This window comes from Xiphophorus couchianus, chromosome 20 (assembly GCF_001444195.1).
Source record: "Xiphophorus couchianus chromosome 20, X_couchianus-1.0, whole genome shotgun sequence".
Lineage (NCBI taxonomy): Eukaryota > Metazoa > Chordata > Actinopteri > Cyprinodontiformes > Poeciliidae > Xiphophorus > Xiphophorus couchianus.
This window is the reverse complement of record NC_040247.1, coordinates 26,881,981-26,900,619: the sequence shown is the minus strand read 5'-3', so window position 1 is coordinate 26,900,619 and position 18,639 is coordinate 26,881,981. Positions and strand designations below refer to the sequence as shown.

At 40.0% G+C, this 18,639-nt stretch overlaps 2 protein-coding genes across 2 annotated transcripts in view; one reads left to right on the top strand and one right to left on the bottom strand.

Annotated features, from left to right (window-relative positions):
- prickle2b (prickle homolog 2b) overlaps window positions 1-18,639 on the bottom strand; it is a 111,428-nt gene that overhangs the window by 55,325 nt on the left and 37,464 nt on the right. The gene's annotated exons all lie outside the window — the stretch shown is intronic.
- LOC114135006 (uncharacterized) lies at window positions 6,195-9,750 on the top strand. The gene is made up of 2 exons (XM_028001912.1): window positions 6,195-8,447; window positions 8,656-9,750. Exons 1-2 carry the CDS (start codon window positions 7,610-7,612, stop codon window positions 9,081-9,083), a joined length of 1,266 nt encoding a protein of 421 aa, XP_027857713.1. The 5' UTR covers window positions 6,195-7,609; the 3' UTR covers window positions 9,084-9,750.

Here is an 18,639-nt window from a genome sequence, read left to right as displayed (position 1 = left end):
AAGACTTATGACGCGGAAGTATTAACACATGGATCATAGCTGGAGCCAGAGGCTATAGCTGCCGACTGAGTCACCGAGTAGAATCCCACATAATACTTACAAATCAAAAGCTATTCACCCAACTGAGCGTACCACACTAGTTCGTCACTGTTCGCCACCAAGTGAGAGTATTTTGTGCGATGAATGCAAATTCTACTTTAACAGCTTGAAGTTCTGTGATAAATTTGTGTGTGAGGTATTGAGTTGATCTTTTTTTTGAGGTTAGAGTGGTTCCTGTACAATGGGAAAATAACGGGGTGGTTTGGACCAAAATCAAATGAGCTTGTTGCTAACTCAGAACTCAGCTATGTGCTGCATTTTCCGCATTAGATCGCACAGGAAATGGAGGGTCGCTGCACATCCCATGAAACACGGATATGTCTGCATGTGGGTGATGAATTCTTGACGGCACTCTACTCAGGTCACTGCCACAACCATGTCAAGAGTTTGAGCAAGGAGATAGGTGGACGTCTGGGGACTCCATCACTCCATCACTCCATCAAATTTCGTTCTGTATACACCCTGTGCATGCAAAATGACAATAAAGTCAGTCTAAGTCTAAGTCATAACTTGACATTGGAGAACAATGCAACAAAAAGAGAGATAGTGCAAGTAAATTTATATATTTACTTTTTTAAATGACTAAAAAGTGATATAAATGGTCAGTCAGAGGTTTAACTGATTGGCTTCATTCTTCACCGATGTCAACATGTGACCACACAGCCGTCATGTTTTCTAGGAACAACTGCTCTTATTAGGTCTTCTGTTTTGCTACATTTTTGAATTTGGGTTGTGTTTACCAAAGGTATGTTGAGTGATTTTTTTTTTTTCAACAACATGCTATTGTTCTGCGTGTGTCTCAGCGTGACTAAAATTCAATTCTGAAAGATGTTCATGGTAATGAATTTAATCTGTGTAACCTAATCAAGGTGTGGGGAGCAAACAAAGAAAACAAGTCGGGTAGAGGGAAGAATGGAAGTAATGGGTGGAAGGTCAAACGCCTTTATTTTAGTTTTTGCATTTTCAGTTGTAGGATGGTAGCTTGGATTCTCTCTGTATATTTCATTTCTGTCGACTCCCTCCCTTTCTTCAGTCATCTGTCTCAATCATTGTTCTCTTGGGCTCCATCTTTCTCACTCGTTCCTCCCCCCGTCCACAATCGTTCTCATCTCTCTTTTGTGAAGTAGGCGGAAACAGACTCCCGTGTTTGACGGACAGCTCCCGAGTGCCGACATCTCCTCGTGGTCGACCTTATCAGTGGATGTGCTTAGCAGAGATGAGTGGCAGCTGGCTTTATCTGGCTGCACTCTTCACCCTCAGAGTGTTTAATGTAGGTGTGTGTTTATGCAGATTAAAGACCAGGCCAATTTGAGCAAACATGAAAAGCACACAGACGCAGAATTAAAAAATTCAATCTTCATATAAGCTGCTGTCAAAGTGATTTCTATAGGTTGGGGAAAAAAAGGATGTCAAAGTGTGTAAATGTGAATAAATTAACTTCATTTGGGTTAACATGAGGTCTTATTCCATCTTTGAAGTATGTGTGTGTTGGTTTTGACCTGCCACTGTTTTGCATTGTGTATTTGGGTAAAAGAGGTCAAATTCATTCTCTTCTCAAATCATAACAGGGAACATTACTGCTGTGGTGGCATCATCATTTTGTTTTACTTCATTATTCTTGGAAATATAACCACAGGTATTATAGTCTACAAGGGTCCAGAGCAAGAAAATAATTCAGCTAGTGGCTCAACTATTAAGCTAATAGCTAATTAGTTCAGCACGGTGAGGTGAGTAAATCTTCACCAGCGCAGACAGAGCGTATGCATGGTGTAGCATGATTTCAAGTAATGTTGTAATTGTAATTGCTGCTACATTTGTGATGTCTGTGCCACAGAGACATGCGCTACGGTGGCAAACACCCATAAATGTCAAGCTGATAAATATGATAAAAGCTGCATATCGTTCTACACCTTTAAAACGCTAGATAAATACGCAGCACAGTGATACGGCTGCAATTAAATGACGGTGCAGAGATAGATTTAAAAGCAAAAACGACCACTGAACCGAACTGTTCGCCATCAAAATGTCTGATTACACACTTTCTCTATCGTTACCTTTTAACTTCCCCCCCAGTCAACAGATTAACTGCAACTGAGAGTTTAAAGGCTTCGCGACTCATGAAATGGTTAAATTGGCTTTGCAGCTCCAAGATGTGATGTGAGAATGACAAACTGTCTATTCAACCAGCTGGCCAGCAGGTATAAGGCAAAATACACTAAGACTACGACTGAGTGGCGCATCAGGCATGTCGCCGTGCCGTTTTTGTGATCATTGCCATTGTCTTGCCGCTTTGTAGTGGAACCGTTTTGTGAAAGAGGAAATGATGGAACTTCAGCAGCACCACTAAATTTGAGAAGTTAGAAACAAACTCATTAGAATTGATTATCTGAATAGCTGCCAAATGAATTGTATGATTATTTGCTAAAATAGTTTCCACGTGGCATAACAAAAAAAGCGCAAGTCATCACATATCTGACATTTTTCAACTTTAAACTTTATTTAGCTTCTAAAGGCAGCTAGCTGTGCCACAGTGCAAACGCTAGCTTGTATCTGGATCATTAAGTGTAGATTTGGTTTCAGCTGAGCTGGTCCTCTTTTACATTGCTGCTACAGCTGATGGCAGTCCCCCTTACATTCCTCACTAATGATGTGATCTTGTTCCTATGTAAAGCTTGCCCTCTTTATAGTCAAGCATGCATTTTGGGTTTGGGGAAAAAAAAAATCTACTTTGCAGAGGGGGGGGGGGCAGTCTCTGAAATTCAACGTTAACAGCAAACATGAGACATATAATCTTCAATACAATGCAGTCAAATCTCCATTAAAGCCACGGATGTAATGAGAAGCCGCAGCTTTGATTGTGAAGATGAAAATGGAAAGCGGATGAGTGGCGCATTTACTGCCCTTTTAGGAATTCAGATGATGAAAGATAATAAGGATTAAAATCAATAAGACTAATCGATACGGCTCTAAGCTGATACACTGCTGAGCGCTAACTCCTCCATATTGATTGGTTCGCAGCACACAAACAGAGGCAGTAGGACAAACAGCAAGAGGAAGGATGGGGGTTGTGGATGAGGCAGGACATCACTCACTTACCAGATCAATCGCCACACTCACAGAATGCCTCACTTTCAAAATTTTATTCGCCCTTCTCTTTTCTTTCCACCACTGACTCTCTCCACATCTTCTGGTGTACTGTTTGTAAGATCAGAAAAGAACTTGTCTTGCATTCTGAATAAATCCTCCATAAAAAATGTGTTGAAACTAATTATTTCTCACAGTTTGCTGATAACTAGTAGGGTTAAGAAATGCTTACTACAAGGGATGACTACTAACAATGCAAACTGTTGGCCTATATAAGTTAAATACTAATAGGACACTTTTTAACTCGCTGATATTTTTTCTGTCATATTTGAGGTTCAGTATTTAAAAATGTTAGTCACCAGCACACTTGGCACCGGTTAAGTCGTATTTGTCAGAAATGCTCAGTTAATGACAAGTAGGACTCAAAAGTTCACTAGCTGAAGCCCTTTTGACCATGGTTTCTAATTTTTGCAAATCAAAAATGGCCATTACTTCACTAATCAAGCTCTAGCTTAAAACAAGATGCTTAGTAACAGATTAATAGCACAGTTTTTGCCTACATAGCGAATAGCAAAGCCTAAAACATCTACTGGTTATCTTACTGTAACATTTTAAAGGGACCGCATTATGTAAAACTGTTTTTCTTTTGACTTTGCATCATGTTATAATGTTATTCCCTCATCAAAAACATACTTAGAGTGTTGCTTTGATTCTGTCATGAATGTTTGAGAAATCCTTTAATCTCAAGTGACAACCATTCAGCTGTTCAAAACACCTGAGTGGACTTAGCTCCGCCTTAGAGGCGTAGCTCCTCCTTGGAGGTGCAGTATCCAAAATTCTGAGCTTCCATCTCCCAGAGCACCTCCCCCTCTCGGTTCCTCCACTCAACTCCTTCAGACTAGCCAGCAGCAAATAGCAAACACCTGGTGGAACTGCGCATCTGCTGAGTTCATTATACAAGCTACTACTCAGTGCAACGCAGGTAAAAATATTGTTAAAGGCTTAAGAGAAGAGCGATGTTATGGTGTCTTCCTGAAGGGTGAGTGCCGGACTTACTAAGCCTTAGCATCAGTGTTGTAGTACTCGAAAACGGTCTTGGTCTCGAGACCGGTCTTAAGACCATTTTTTGATAGTCTCGGTCTTGTCTCGGACTCGACCACATTTGGTCTCGGTCTTGTCTCGGTCTCGGACATTGAGGACTCGGTATTTTATTTCAAGACCGGTCAAGACCACAACTGTGAAAATAACGCTAAATCATCAGTATCAATTTCTTTAAGATCCTTCTTTTTATTGGATGCACTCCTGATTCAAATCCAAGCAATAACCCGTCTCATTGGTAAATGCATGTTGTTGTTTTTTTAACTGCTGTCGCCCCACCCCCTTTCACCTTGAGCGCGGACTGCAGCACTTCGATTGAAAGTTACAAGTGGTTGTCTGAGAAGGGGATAAGATGTCGGCCAAATCATCGGTTATAAAATTTGGCTATTTAAATCACAAACAATACATTTGTAAAGCAACATTGAGAAAAAAGCATACAGCGCAATGTAAGTTCTGCAGTGCTTCACTATCAGAGACGGTGGGGACTACGTCCAACTTTTATCGACGACACCTTGAAAGAAAGCACAAAGAAAGGTAAGCTGTGTGTAAAAGTGATATTAGGAAAGCTAGCAAGTTAACGTAAGCAATTTCCTCGGTATCAAAATTATTCTACCCGGCCATCACACAGTTCTTATTTCAATATTAGCTACACATATTAAGTTAGCTAAAGTTATATATGTATGCTTTATCTTTTAGGGTGAATGTTCTCCTTTCTTATCCGCTATTTGCCACCTAGCTTGATGCACAAGTTGTCACCTAGTAGTGTTTGTGAAAACATGTCGGACATTACTGATTTAATTTAAAGAAGTGTTGATTCGTGTTGTGCATGGACAACGCTGTTTCAATTACAGCTTTCCTGAACATGTCTCCGTATTTCTGTCGGCTTCATGAGTGGATTGCAGCACATAGGTGGAAGCAGAGCAAAAATAAAAGTCTGAATAGATAATCGTAATATATTTTGGTTCTTGTTCAATACTTCTCATGAAGGAGAAGACTGATGTGGAAGTCTCTACCTATGTTTAATAACCATAATAAGGTGACGTACGTAACCATGACAGAACAATGGTTCGTAATGGTTCTGTCAATAAGTCACCATGACAGAACGTAATGGTTCGTAATGGTTCTGTCAATAAGTCACCATGACAGAACGTAATGGTTCGTAATGGTTCTGTCAATAAGTAACCATGACAGAACATAATGGTTCGTAATGGTTCTGTCAATAAGTCACCATGACAGAACGTAATGGTTCGTAATGGTTCTGTCAATAAGTCACCATGACAGAACGTAATGGTTCTGTCAATAAGTCACCATGACAGAACAATGGTTCGTAATGGTTCTGTCAATAAGTCACCATGACAGAACAATGGTTCGTAATGGTTCTGTCAATAAGTCACCATGACAGAACGTAATGGTTCGTAATGGTTCTGTCAATAAGTCACCATGACAGAACGTAATGGTTCGTAATGGTTCTGTCAATAAGTAACCATGACAGAACGTAATGGTTCGTAATGGTTACGTTCTGTAACGTAACCATGACAGAACGTAATGGTTCTGTCAATAAGTAACCATGACAGAACCTAATGGTTCGTAATGGTTCTGTCAATAAGTCACCATGACAGAACGTAATGGTTCGTAATGGTTCTGTCAATAAGTCACCATGACAGAACAATGGTTCGTAATGGTTCTGTCAATAAGTCACCATGACAGAACAATGGTTCGTAATGGTTCTGTCAATAAGTCACCATGACAGAACGTAATGGTTCGTAATGGTTCTGTCAATAAGTCACCATGACAGAACGTAATGGTTCGTAATGGTTCTGTCAATAAGTAACCATGACAGAACGTAATGGTTCGTAATGGTTACGTTCTGTAACGTAACCATGACAGAACGTAATGGTTCTGTCAATAAGTAACCATGACAGAACCTAATGGTTCGTAATGGTTACGTTCTGTAACGTAACCATGACAGAACGTAATGGTTCTGTCAGCATGTGCTGGCTTGTGCTGGTGGGTAACCCCAATGTCTCCAAAGCCATCATATATAATTTATTAATGTGCCAAACCTGATATGCTTAACCTTAAATAAGTTGTATTTTCTTGCATTGGTCCTACAATTAACATTATTAAGGGAAGTAAGCAAATGCAGTTAACCTTGAGAGACTGAGTCGACTGGACATATAATAACATCCTGTTCCTAAGTTAGATTTTTTCTTTCTCATGAAAAACAATTATGAGACAGTGAATGAATTCATTCACTGTCTCATAATTATGAACTAAGGTCAATGTAAGTTACATTGACCTTAGGAGCTGGATATAGCTCCTGACATTGAAGATAAGACGTGGAGGTGATGCTCTGTTGTTTGGCTGTGGGAACTAGTCTATAGATATAAGCAGAGAGTGAAGAGACTAATATGCCTCACCTTATGAAAAATTAATAAATTAGTTGCTTTGTATGGATATAGGCAAATTACTTTTAGAAACCACATTGTTATGTTGCCATTTACAATTTCAGGTCAATAAGTAACTTTTTACCAGTTCACTCTCTATGGTTCATACCATATCAGTCATTTAACTTACTTGTTTATCCATTTCAAAAATGTGATGGCCAAAATACCATTGATTTGCATTTTGTTTATCTACATGCGTTTCTAGTAACATTACATTACACATATTTGACATGTATTTGTAAAGTTCCTACTTATTTTTAAGGTTGTTTTCTTATGTAATTGATGTTCATATGATCAGATAAACTGATTTCTATGTCCTATTTATTAGGTTCCTGGAATACAAGGCAGGGCAACAGAGTGATGTCACACAGCCAACAATATCGTTATTTACACAGAAAGTGCAGCTCTACAGCCCACAATCGCCAAGGCAGCAAGCCATCAGTGAAGCCATTGTTCAAGATTTGATCATTGGATGTTGTCTGCCCCTCTCCCTCGTGGAAAATGGACACTTTAAACACTTTCTTGAAGTCCTGGACAGTAAATACACACCAATCTCTAGAAAAACAGTTTCTGAGAGACGAATTCCAGAATTGGTCAGAAAAGTCAAGGAAACTGTCTTGGAGAAACTGAAGACCCAGTCGTCTGTGTCATTAACAACTGACCTTTGGTCTGATCGCAGGCTACGCTCCTTTCTTGGGGTGACTGCCCATGTGTGCTACAAATCTAAAGATTGCTATGCACTTGAATCCTACCTGCTGGACTGTAGGCGTTTTACAGGGAGGCATACTGGAGAGCACATTGCGTCTGCCTTTGAGGAGATCACTGAGGAATATGGTATTCGTGACAAAATTAGCTATATCATAACAGACAATGCACCCAATATGAAATGTGCTTTCAAAGTACACATGCCCCAGCAGCAATCTGATGACAGTGAGAGTGAAGAGGATAATTTAGATGACGAGCACTTGTGGGAGGACATTAATTCAGAGGAAGACATTGACTTACCATGGTCATCTGGTGAACGTCTTTCCTGCTTTGCACACTCTCTCCAGTTAGTTGTGCATGATGGTATGAAGGAGGTCAAGACCATTTCTCGCACCATAGCAAAAACGTCAAAGTTCGCAACCCTTTTACATAGCAGCTCACAATTTAAAGATAAGTTTGAGGCTGCATTTGGCACCAATAAAAGTGTTCCAGCTGCAAATACAACTCGTTGGAACAGTACATTTAAACAAGTACAGGCCCTTACAACTCTAGAACACAAATCACTCAGTGAAATGTGCAACAAAGACTATGAGGATGTCGTGTTCAGTGCGCGGGAGTGGAACCAGCTAAAGGAGCTATGTATAGTTCTTTCTCCATTTGCTGAAGCAACAGAGCTGACCCAAGGGGAAAGATCAGTGACTATTAGTATGGTGGTTCCAACTGTACTGGACTTGAACACACACCTCCTCAAGATGGAGGAGACCCGAATGCAGTGCCGGCCGTTGGTCAGAGCCCTCCAGCAGTCTCTGGTGAAAAGATTTTCTGGAATCTTTACAAAAACAAACATGGCCAAAGACAGTGGAAGAGAGGAACCTTTTAACCATGATGTGTACTTCTTTGCTGCCATGCTGGATCCACAGTTTGGCTTAAGCTGGGTGGATTTAGATGTTACCAACGGAGGTAATGCAGCATCGGTGAAGAAGTTCAGAGATGAACTTAAGAAGACACTGACAGGTTGGTATGCATTTTTCTTTGCTGAAAAAAAAGTCTTATTTGCAAAATTATAAATCTTAAAATGTCTTAAATTCGTAGCACATAAAGCCTTAAATCATAAAGTGGAATTTATAGTCTTCTTTTCATCAGTTTACTTTTGTCATAAACATTATTTTGTACACTCAAAGTTCTTGAAAACTAACACAGTCATTGTGTTTGTGTTTTTCAGACACATTGATCTTTGGGGTGGAGAACATGGAGAGTACAGATGACAAGTGCTCAGAAGCCATGAATGTGGATCCAACCAGTCATTCGCCACCAGCCAAATGCCCTCGACTTCTGTCACGCTACAAGGCACATAAGAAGCACAGCTCCTCTGTCCAGAATTCAAGTATTGCAACACAATTAAACAGATACTTTAATGATATAAGAGACTGTGACAGTGACAATGCTCTTGCCTTCTGGGGAGAAAACCAGTCCAAATATCCTCAACTGCACAATTTGGCTTTGAAAGTGCTATCCGTCCCTGCCTCCTCTGCACCAGTGGAAAGGGTTTTTAGTCGAGGAGGCATTGTAATGAGACCCCATCGTGCACGTTTAGGTGCAAAAATGCTGCAGTCTCTAATCTTTCTGAAGTGCAATGAAACCTTACTTTAAACTAATTTTATGTATCACCTACTTTATTTCAACCACTGTTCAACTACATGGTTATCCTTGTTCTCGAGTTTTGCCATTGACGTTTTCTAAAGCTTTGGCGTATTATGAAACTGCTTCCAGTTGTATAATTTTATTTTTGAAACGCATGCAGTTGGGCCTCTAAATGTCAGATTTCTTTATTATGTATGTTATGTATAAGTTGCTACATCCATTCAACAGCAGAGTTAAAGATGCAGTATGTAACTTTGTTAAAACAAAAAAATATCTTTGTAAAAGTTATATAGTTTTTTTTATATATTTATGTCACTATGTTGTGTCAGTATGTTATGAGACCGACAAGCTGTGAAAATATTGAGCTCCTCTGCCTTTTCTCCATGTTCCCAGTGCTAACTGGAGAAATACACTGCTTGGTCAAAAACAAACCATCTGATCCAGCAAAAGGGTCTTAGAACTGATAAAAGTCAGTCATGTTTTTGTGCACGTATTTCAATGGGGTTTGTATTTCTGCAGATGGCAGTAGTCGCTCAGGGAGGAAGTGAAGGAGATCAATCTTTTTTTCAACAAATTATCTGTCTCATAACATATTGTCACAACTTAGTGATAGATATAGATTTATTTAAGAAAAGTTATATAATGTAGCTATAATCTGTATACGAGAGAGAAATGATTGGCATTTTTTCAGTTTTACATATTTGCACATGGTTTTGAAATAGCACATTTAAAAACAACATAAATGTATGTACTGTTCATGAAAGGCAGAGAAAATACTATTTTGATCGACTTTGATTGTTTGAAATTCTGTGATTACAACATAGAAGTACTAAATAAAGATGTTTATGTTTATTCCAGTTCTCTGTGTAAAATATCTAGGTGTTTTTACGTGAATGTGGGTCTTTTAGATCAATTTTAGTGATTTTGATCATGTTTCACATTTTATTGTCACATACTGGCGCTGGTCTTGGTCTTGACTCGGTCTCGACTTCCCTCGGTCTTGGTCTTGACTTGGTATCGGACCCTAAAAGTCTTGGTCTTGTCTCGGTCTCGATACACTCTGGTCTTGGTCTTGTCTTGGTCTCGGGTTAGGTGGTCTTGAACACAACACTGCTTAGCATACTGTAAACAGCTTTTTATAGAGCTGCTTTTAGACTAGGCGGCTGCTCAAAAGCCAGCCATATTCACCATGATCTGCTTTAAGCCCAAAAAGCTACAGAGCTAACTCTGCAATAAATCCAAGCTTCTTTTTGAAGCCTTCGCTCGGCTGACCAGCATCTCATGCGGCGTTGCCATCAGCAGAGCCAGCAGCATGTCAGTGTGGAATGCACTCTGTCAGTCTAAAAAACACGTTCACGTAACTATTACGAACAGTTGGGCCAGCACTGGGCCTCACACATGCAAACTGCTCCAAAACCTGTCACATTTAATGTGATCCAATCACGAGACTCAGGGAGCCTTCGGTACCGTCCGTTAGAACCTCGTTGTACTGCTATATATATAGCCATCTGCTGACACAGTCAATGGCGTTGGTATGCAGAATTAGACAAGCCATTCTGGCACGTGCAGGTTAAAACACATGGGAATCACAGACATATACACACACATGTGTGTGTTGTGAGAAACAATAGTTGACATGCGGACTGGACCTGGAAGTTTAGATATACGGGCCTGGTTTAAAAATAAGGAAGGCATGTGGCACAGCTGTGAGATGTTGGCAGCTCACTTAAATCACAACAGCTGAAATGACAAGACGACGCCTCCGAAACGACTTTTCCTCGTCTCTTTTTTGCTGCTGTCTTAGTTGCTGTTTCTCCATCAATTTTTCCTAACCCATTAGACAAACTTCATCAAAAAAGTTATACCTAAAGGAAGATATGTTGACGGGATGCTGATCCATCATTCACACCATCATTCATGTATCTGTAGTTCTCGTTGGTTCATATCAGACTTTTATGAGTATGAAATGGTGCAGTGTACTGAGGACTGTCTTGTATTGACAGTACATCATTCACACACCAGGAGGACATTTTGTACTATTTGAAAACGGATCTTTTAAATTAATTTTCTATCATCTGATTGCAGTCTACTGTTGAGAAGTGCAGTTTTATGACTCCAATGAATCCTTTATGGCAGATGGATGTCACTTAGACTCAAAAACAAGTATTAAGTGATTTGTTTACATATTTAAAAAAGTCAACTTGTTAGTATTAAACTGATGACAGGCTGGTGAGAAAAGGGAAAATCCACTCTTTTTCAAATATGTGTACCAGATCCAGCAGAAACCAACACTCTTCATTGTGCAATGCTGTGATTGAGGGAAGAAGTCTCAAAATTAGCAACTTTCAGAATCGGTGAAGGCTAGAAAAGTTTACGCAACTGTCTTTTCTATAGCTCTTGATTTATCTATAGATCTTCCCTGTGATTCTGTAGCTTACTGACTCAGAGTGAGAGACCATGTAGAGGCTCAAGAATCCTTTGAAAGTGTTTTGAGTTTGTTAGCTAATTAGCTGCAAGTTTCCTTTTCTGACACAAAAAATGTAACCACTTTTCAACACTGTTCACTTATTGAAAAAAAAAAAGTTTATGTCTTAGAGCAGCAAACAAGAAACCCCAGGAAGGGGAGAAAGTAATACTTTAAGTTGAGGTAATGATGAGGAGACAAGTGGTCTTGCTCACAGGTGAAAGCGTGAGTGTGCAAGGGAAGTCCCTGAATGGACAAGCTATTCAACAGATGAAGTGATCACAGCTGACCACCGAGCTGGTTGCCGAGAAGCCAAACAGTCCACAACATTGACCCCACCCTTTGCCTGCCAACAGCAGTCAAGAGTTTTGTTCGAAGCTCATTCCCAGCCCAGACTAATCCCATAAATGTTCTCTCACTCTTCTGTGCTGACATCATGTGAGAGCAGGAAGCCAAATTACCTTCATCTGAAGATTTACAAGATCACAGAGGACTTAAAGAGGGCTTAGTCCACATAAAAAATAAAAAATAAACACTCCAGCATTAAACATTCACATATGTTTGCGTCTTTGTATCTATTTGGGCATCAGTAAGAGTGAGCAAATATATAAAAGCAGAGCGGCTCATTAGGCTTTCTAAAGCGTTTGGGTGGGTTTTTACAAAAACACCAGGAATTAAAGACAACAAAGTCTCTCGAAGAAAACGTTTACAGTTCATCGGTCCAAGGGTTATAAGGCACAAAAACAAAAACTATCTTCAGAACATTGATACAATGAGAAAGATTATTCGCAAGAGGGAAATGTTCAAACCGTTGCCGATTGTCACAGAAAATGTTTATTCCAAGCCAAGTCTTAGACTCTGCAGACCTCAGTTAACATATTAATGCCATAGGTCATAACAGTACAGTTGAAACAATAGACAGCAATAATAACTTTATTCGGTTAAAAGAAAAAAAAGAAAGAACATAATACGTTTTAGTTTTACAAAATCTGCATCTGAATACAGCGCAAGACACCTAGAATAATGTTGTTGCCTCGAGACTGACAGGCAGGACCAAAGCGGAGATGTTTGGTGAAATCAAACACAGCACAAACATCTAATATCAGTCATGAAGTTTATTGGTGGGAAGACATACTTTTGGAGGTTGTTTAGGAGCTACAGAACAGGATCGGAAAAATTGGGAAAAAAAAAAAAAGTTGAGTCGACTACCAACTCCTCTGTAATCCAAGGAGGGTTTAAATTTAAGAGTCTGATGTGAGGTCATCTGCCTGACAGCTGAAGTTTGGCTCAGACAGGGTCATGTAATATGAAACAATGAGCAGAGCTCCACATCTACAAACTAATGTTTGAGAAAAATAAAAAGGCGTTTGTAAAAGTTCAGACCTCAACCTGAGGAGGATCCTGCAGAGAATCTAAAAGATGTGCATAAAACCCGATAAAATGAAACAACTTCACAACGCAGAGTGCTTTAAAACCCCTCCACAACACTTTTCAAGTCTGCAGATATGTTTGCATAATTAAATAACTATGCTACCTTGAGTTGTTATAAAAATGCTGTCTGTATCGAACATAAAATTGCAATTTTAAGTCTTGCAATTGGCCTCTGTCTCTTTAAGAAGCTGCTACTCAGACACTCCGCCTTCAGCAAAACGTCACAACAATGCTTCCATTTACAGCCATTCTTGGGACTGTTGGACCAGGACGTAGCTTGTATAATAAGCTCAGCAGAAGGTATTGCTTTTGTAAATTGCTCCTGCACTAGTCTGAAGGAGAAGAGTGGGGCGAGGCGCTCTGTGAAGCAGGGACTCTAGCTCCATGCTTTGCATAAATAGGTGCTTTCACAGCAATCAAAGGAACACTCCAGCTCAAAAAAAAAAAGTTTTTAAATAATGCCCCCCGCCTGCTGCAGGTACTGGACAACTGAAGAAATTAATGAATTATTTCTGCTTTCTGGCATAAAATGTTGGGCTATCAGTTTGTGACCTTAAGCTCAAGCACTATGGTTACATGGAAAGTCCGCCTCTGGTTGGCTAAAAAAAAAAAAAAACAGAAAAATTTGCAGCCAAGTCCAAACCTAAATTTTGTTCTGATTTAAGTCTGAGCCGCTCATGCTGGAATCCCCCCCTCTGTGACTGAATTAAAATAATTCTGCAAAGACAAAAGCATTGAAATTCCTTCACAATGAAGTTAAAGATCCTTAATTGCCAATTATTGCTTCATGCTTCATGGCAGGTATTGTTGTCATGAAAGGAGCAGTCAGTTTTTTGGTATAGGGGTTTACATTTCCACATATAGGGCCAGTTTATGGCCCAGCAAAAAAAAAAAAAAAATACTTGTTTTTGTTTCCCTCCAACAAGTAAAATAACTTTTAGAAAATCACACTTTGTATTTACCCAAAAATATCTTAAGTCTAATATTACAATTTCCTGCATGACAAAACAAAAGGGAATTGTAAAGGAGATATGCATTTTCACAGCAGTCTGCATACACTGCGAGAGTTCAGCAGGAGTAACGTGTCTTTTCTTTTGCACACAGTGGATCAGGACTGTAATGATGACAGCTGAGCTATTATATAAAAAAAAATGCTGCATGAATGGGAAACAACTGAGCTTTAGCGACACACATTTTATTGCACATTGCGTGTTTTCAGCTGTAAAGAAATAATTCTTTACATTCTTAGCACAATACTCGAGCAGTATTCCCTGTTCGGCAGTTCGTCAGTCTACTTTCCCTGTAAATCCTGCCGCGGCAGCACTCTATGGAAACATCTGCAGGAGCACTTTATGGAAAAGCCTGCGCTGATGTTCATTCAGTGTGCAGCGGATAACTTAAATCATAAACTGACTGTGTCTTTGTAATGATGTTAAACCCCAAACTAACCTTGGCTGGAGAGCGTCGTGTATGGATGAGGGTTTCCATCCCCCCACTCTGCCACTCATTTGTCAGAGAAAGAAAAAATACAAGAAGACAAATTGGAACCTGGAGAAAGCGTAATCTTTCTGCTATACTTTTCCAGCTTGACGTTTCTGGAACCATTAGTCAGTGTGATGTGGTTAGGACACCGTCGCTGTGTCTGTGCGGCTGACACTGTGCGCCTACTGTTCTCATAAACGTGTAGCTGCGGCGGTAAATCTCGAGGTCTTTCTGGAGAACAAGCAGGGCTGGAGCCTGTCCACACCTGACAACAAAGACCTGTTGTGTAGTTTCTGCTTAGGAAATGCGCAGGCTTTCAATATAGCATTTACTTTGCACAACATGCTTAAAAAAATAAGGGTGGGGAAAGAAAAAAAACAAGAAATAATGGAATCAAGCAGGGACCAGTATGCAAAAGCAAAATTATCTAGCTTAGCAACCTAAAATGGCTCAGAAAACGACAATATTTCTGAAGGTCAAACCATTTACGAGCTTCGAACCACGGGATTTCACGTTTTCATTTCTGCTACTGTGGAAGTTAACTTGCTGTAATCCACATAACTTAAACTAGAACAAAAATCTGTAATGTCTAAAACATGCTAGGTATTATCTTGTTAGAGAAAAAAATATATAAAAATGTAAATTATTTTGAGAACATTTAAAACAAAAAGAAAATCCCTTGCGCAATACCCACTGACAGCACTAACCATGCTAATCAAATCTCATTTTCTCTCTCTTTTTTTTTTTACTTATACTTTACTTTGAAGGTGATTTAATATTTTGGAGCTTTTAGTCATCTTTAACATGTTGTTTTCCTGAGGTACTAACAAGACATGTCACACTGGTTACCTTTTGCAAGCCGGAACACAAAATAACAAGCCATTCAAGTAAAGCAAATGGGAACTATGAAACTTGGCTTGAAGTTTATCTCCCCACAACACACAGTGAGTAGGATGGAGAGCAGGTGGCGCTAACAAAGATCTCTACTGATCACTCTTAGAGAACTGTGGAAAAGAGTGGCTTCTTGGTTTCACAAAGTTGCCATAGCAACCGTTACACTCTCTACAAGCCAAATTGGTACTTTTTTGATACACGCCAGGGAAAAAAACCTTTTCTGTTCTACAACGTAAACAAAACGTGTGGAGTTTGCTAAACTTCGCCGCATAAGTAACGGTTAAGGATTCAGTCCTCAAGCTCTGGTGCTGTTCTGCTACGTTTAGATCCATGATCCATTAGATCATGGATCTAATGGAATCACTTACTCAGCACACAGTCAACTTCTACAGGGCCCTGCTGATTACCTAGTTATTCGATTCAGACGAATTGAAGCACAAATGAGTTCAAAAGTGGCAGGACATCAGCCCTTAAGAAGTGGAGTTAGAAGACGTCTTGACAAATCTTAACAAAAAGATTTTCTTCCCCAAACCAAACAAAAAAAAAAGCTCTCAAAATAAAGGTGGTATTTTTTTATGATAGATTACCCTGCAAACTTTTTACATATCTGTACCAGCAAGTCAACTTGAATATTTCGATGCTTTAAAAACATGAATGAAGAGGCGTGTTCACGAATAAACCGCACCCTAATCTCTGTAACAGAGAGGATAGGTCATACACTCGTCTCCCTCCGTCTTTGACAAACACATGAAGTTATCAATCACTCCCACAGTCCCACCGAGAGGGGAAAGTAAGAGCCGGAGGCACTCAGAGGGAGCAGCTGAGGCGGCCAAAAACATCACAAGGATCAAATGTGATTGCTTAAAAGCCGAGCTGTACAGTACAGAAAAGAAGGATGATCATCAATATAGCAGCTTTGATTACCATCGTCTGTATATGATGAGAATGTAGAGGTGTAAGTAAAACAATGAAACTATGGCTCTGCTCAAGGATAAGTAAACTGAAGCTGCTGTCAGTCTGTTTCCTTTCTTGGCATGTGTTAGAGTATCAAAAAACATGTGCTGGTGTCAAAAGGAGAAAATAAAACTCCTTTTGTGGGACATCAGGTACTGTCATTACATAGAAGTATGCAAGTTGCTTCTGATGCCCCCATTTTGCATAATGCATTCCAAATTGGGATAAATGGTATAACATTCCGTTTTTATTTGCCTCAGAATGACTCCTTATGCCAACAAAGGTTTAAAACTACAGCTGATTAGCCACGATAAGAAAATCTGCTAAGCGGTGGCCTACACTATCTGACATGAACTAAATTATGGCAGTTTAATGGCAAAATTCGGTTATAAATTAAAGCAATTAGATCCTATTGCACATTTTGTTTTCAATTTAGCATAAGTACCTTTAAAACATGTGTATTTGTGTGATTGTGATCTTGTCAAAACTTGCCATCTCATGCTAGGTGTGCAGCAGAAGATAAAGATGATTTAGTTTTGTAGCGCCGGTAGTTAGCGGTAGTTAGACTTTCAGTCTGACTACAGCTTCCATGAAATCAGCAAAGCACCCATTGAGTAAGTTATGCATTGTCTGGGCCGTTTTTAAGGCAACACTTATTGCGTGTAGCTGCAGAAAGGCCTGGAATTCACCTCGTGATTCAATGTGTCCAAACAATTCGGCAGTGAACTCGTCATCTCATGGTCTCCGGCTGCTTATTAGGTTAACTGCAAGTTTCTTTCTCTCCCCTGAGCAGAGCGATCGGTGACGAGAGGAGAGGTGAGGCTGAAGACCATAAGCTGAGCCTCAGCCAACAGCCGGCTGAATAAAACAAAGACTGAAAGACGGAGGTCAAGAAAAGAGAGAAGAGAAACTGAAAACGCTTGTGCTATTGTTTGAAGAAGGATCAAAACAATGTTGAAAAGGCAAGAGGAGAGTAAATGGACTGTGTTGTGGGGAGAGAAGTTAAGAGAAGAAGGAGTTAGCATCCTTTCTTCTCTCTCTCTCTCTGGCGGGCCGCCTTTTGGCAAAATGTACATTATCCGCTGCATATGGGTAACCCCACAGACGCGCACAAAAAACACACACGCAAACTTGCGGTCAAGTTAAAGCAGAATGGCCAACTCTGAGGGGATTTTCAAGGCAGCGTGCCTTTTCGGAGTCTGAGGCTAACCGAGAAGCCCAAACTTGGCTCCTTTTAGACACAATAATTCTCACAGCTGTTTCCGATCTGTTTTGGCCTCACGTGGGCCGAAAAGAATTAGAGGAGGAATGAAAAAGGAAGGAAGGCCGGCAGAGACACTTTCTAACTCAAGGGCCAATCATCAAGCAGTGTCTTCCAGGAGTTATACCGTGTCCTCAACGAGCCCCGCAGATGCAATCGGACTCCTTCCGGGGGGGTGAGGGGTCTTGGATTTCACAACACGGGATTTTACTTGCACAAGCATTGGCAATGAAAATGTCTACTACCGTCCTCACGCGGTCACACACATGAAGATCAAGGGAGTAAAGTATGATGAAGCATGCCGCATATATTTCAGCATATTTCTGTTGATTTATCTTCCTCTCCTTTGTCTCGTTGTTCACGTTTTGTTGCCAAAGTAAATTAGGTAAATCTCTCGGAAATGGCAACCACCCCCCCTTTCGTTCAGAGCGTGTTTAGGCACATGTAGGTGTTTTCACAAAAGCTTCCACGGAAGCTCCCAGGTAAGCCGCAATAACGCTAACCTCTCTGCCGATCCACTGATCACCTCGGCTAATAACCTGTTCTCAGTGCGCTTTAGAGCCGTCAGTCAAGCAAAGACAAGGCAAACACATGTAAGAGGGCTGCTGTTAAAACTTGAAAATGTGAAATTAGTACAAATGTAACACAGCTGGTCAATTTTCTTTGTTGTAAGCAGATTTGTTGCAATTCTAACTTGGAGCATTTTGTGGCTTCAACTTTTCGTCTTAGAATTTTCACAAAGGGCAAGGTGGTTTTGGATGGCATTTTCACGTAATCATTTGAAAACTCAATTTTCTGTTTATTCGACTAAGCTTTGATATTAAAAATTGTCTGATGATCCCAACAGTTCATGTAGTGTGACACACAAAAAAAGCAATTTCATCCCTGGCTGGATCGCCTAGTGGTTTACCCGTCTTTGTTTAAGAACTTCCATTTCCTTATGTGCTCATTGTTTTTACCAAGTGTTTCTCACATAAGTCATCACTTCTCACATAATTCTGCCTGCCTCTCGCTTGTGTTTGGATTCTCGTCTACAATGTATTACGTCATATTATGAATTTTTCATCGCACAAGCCTAT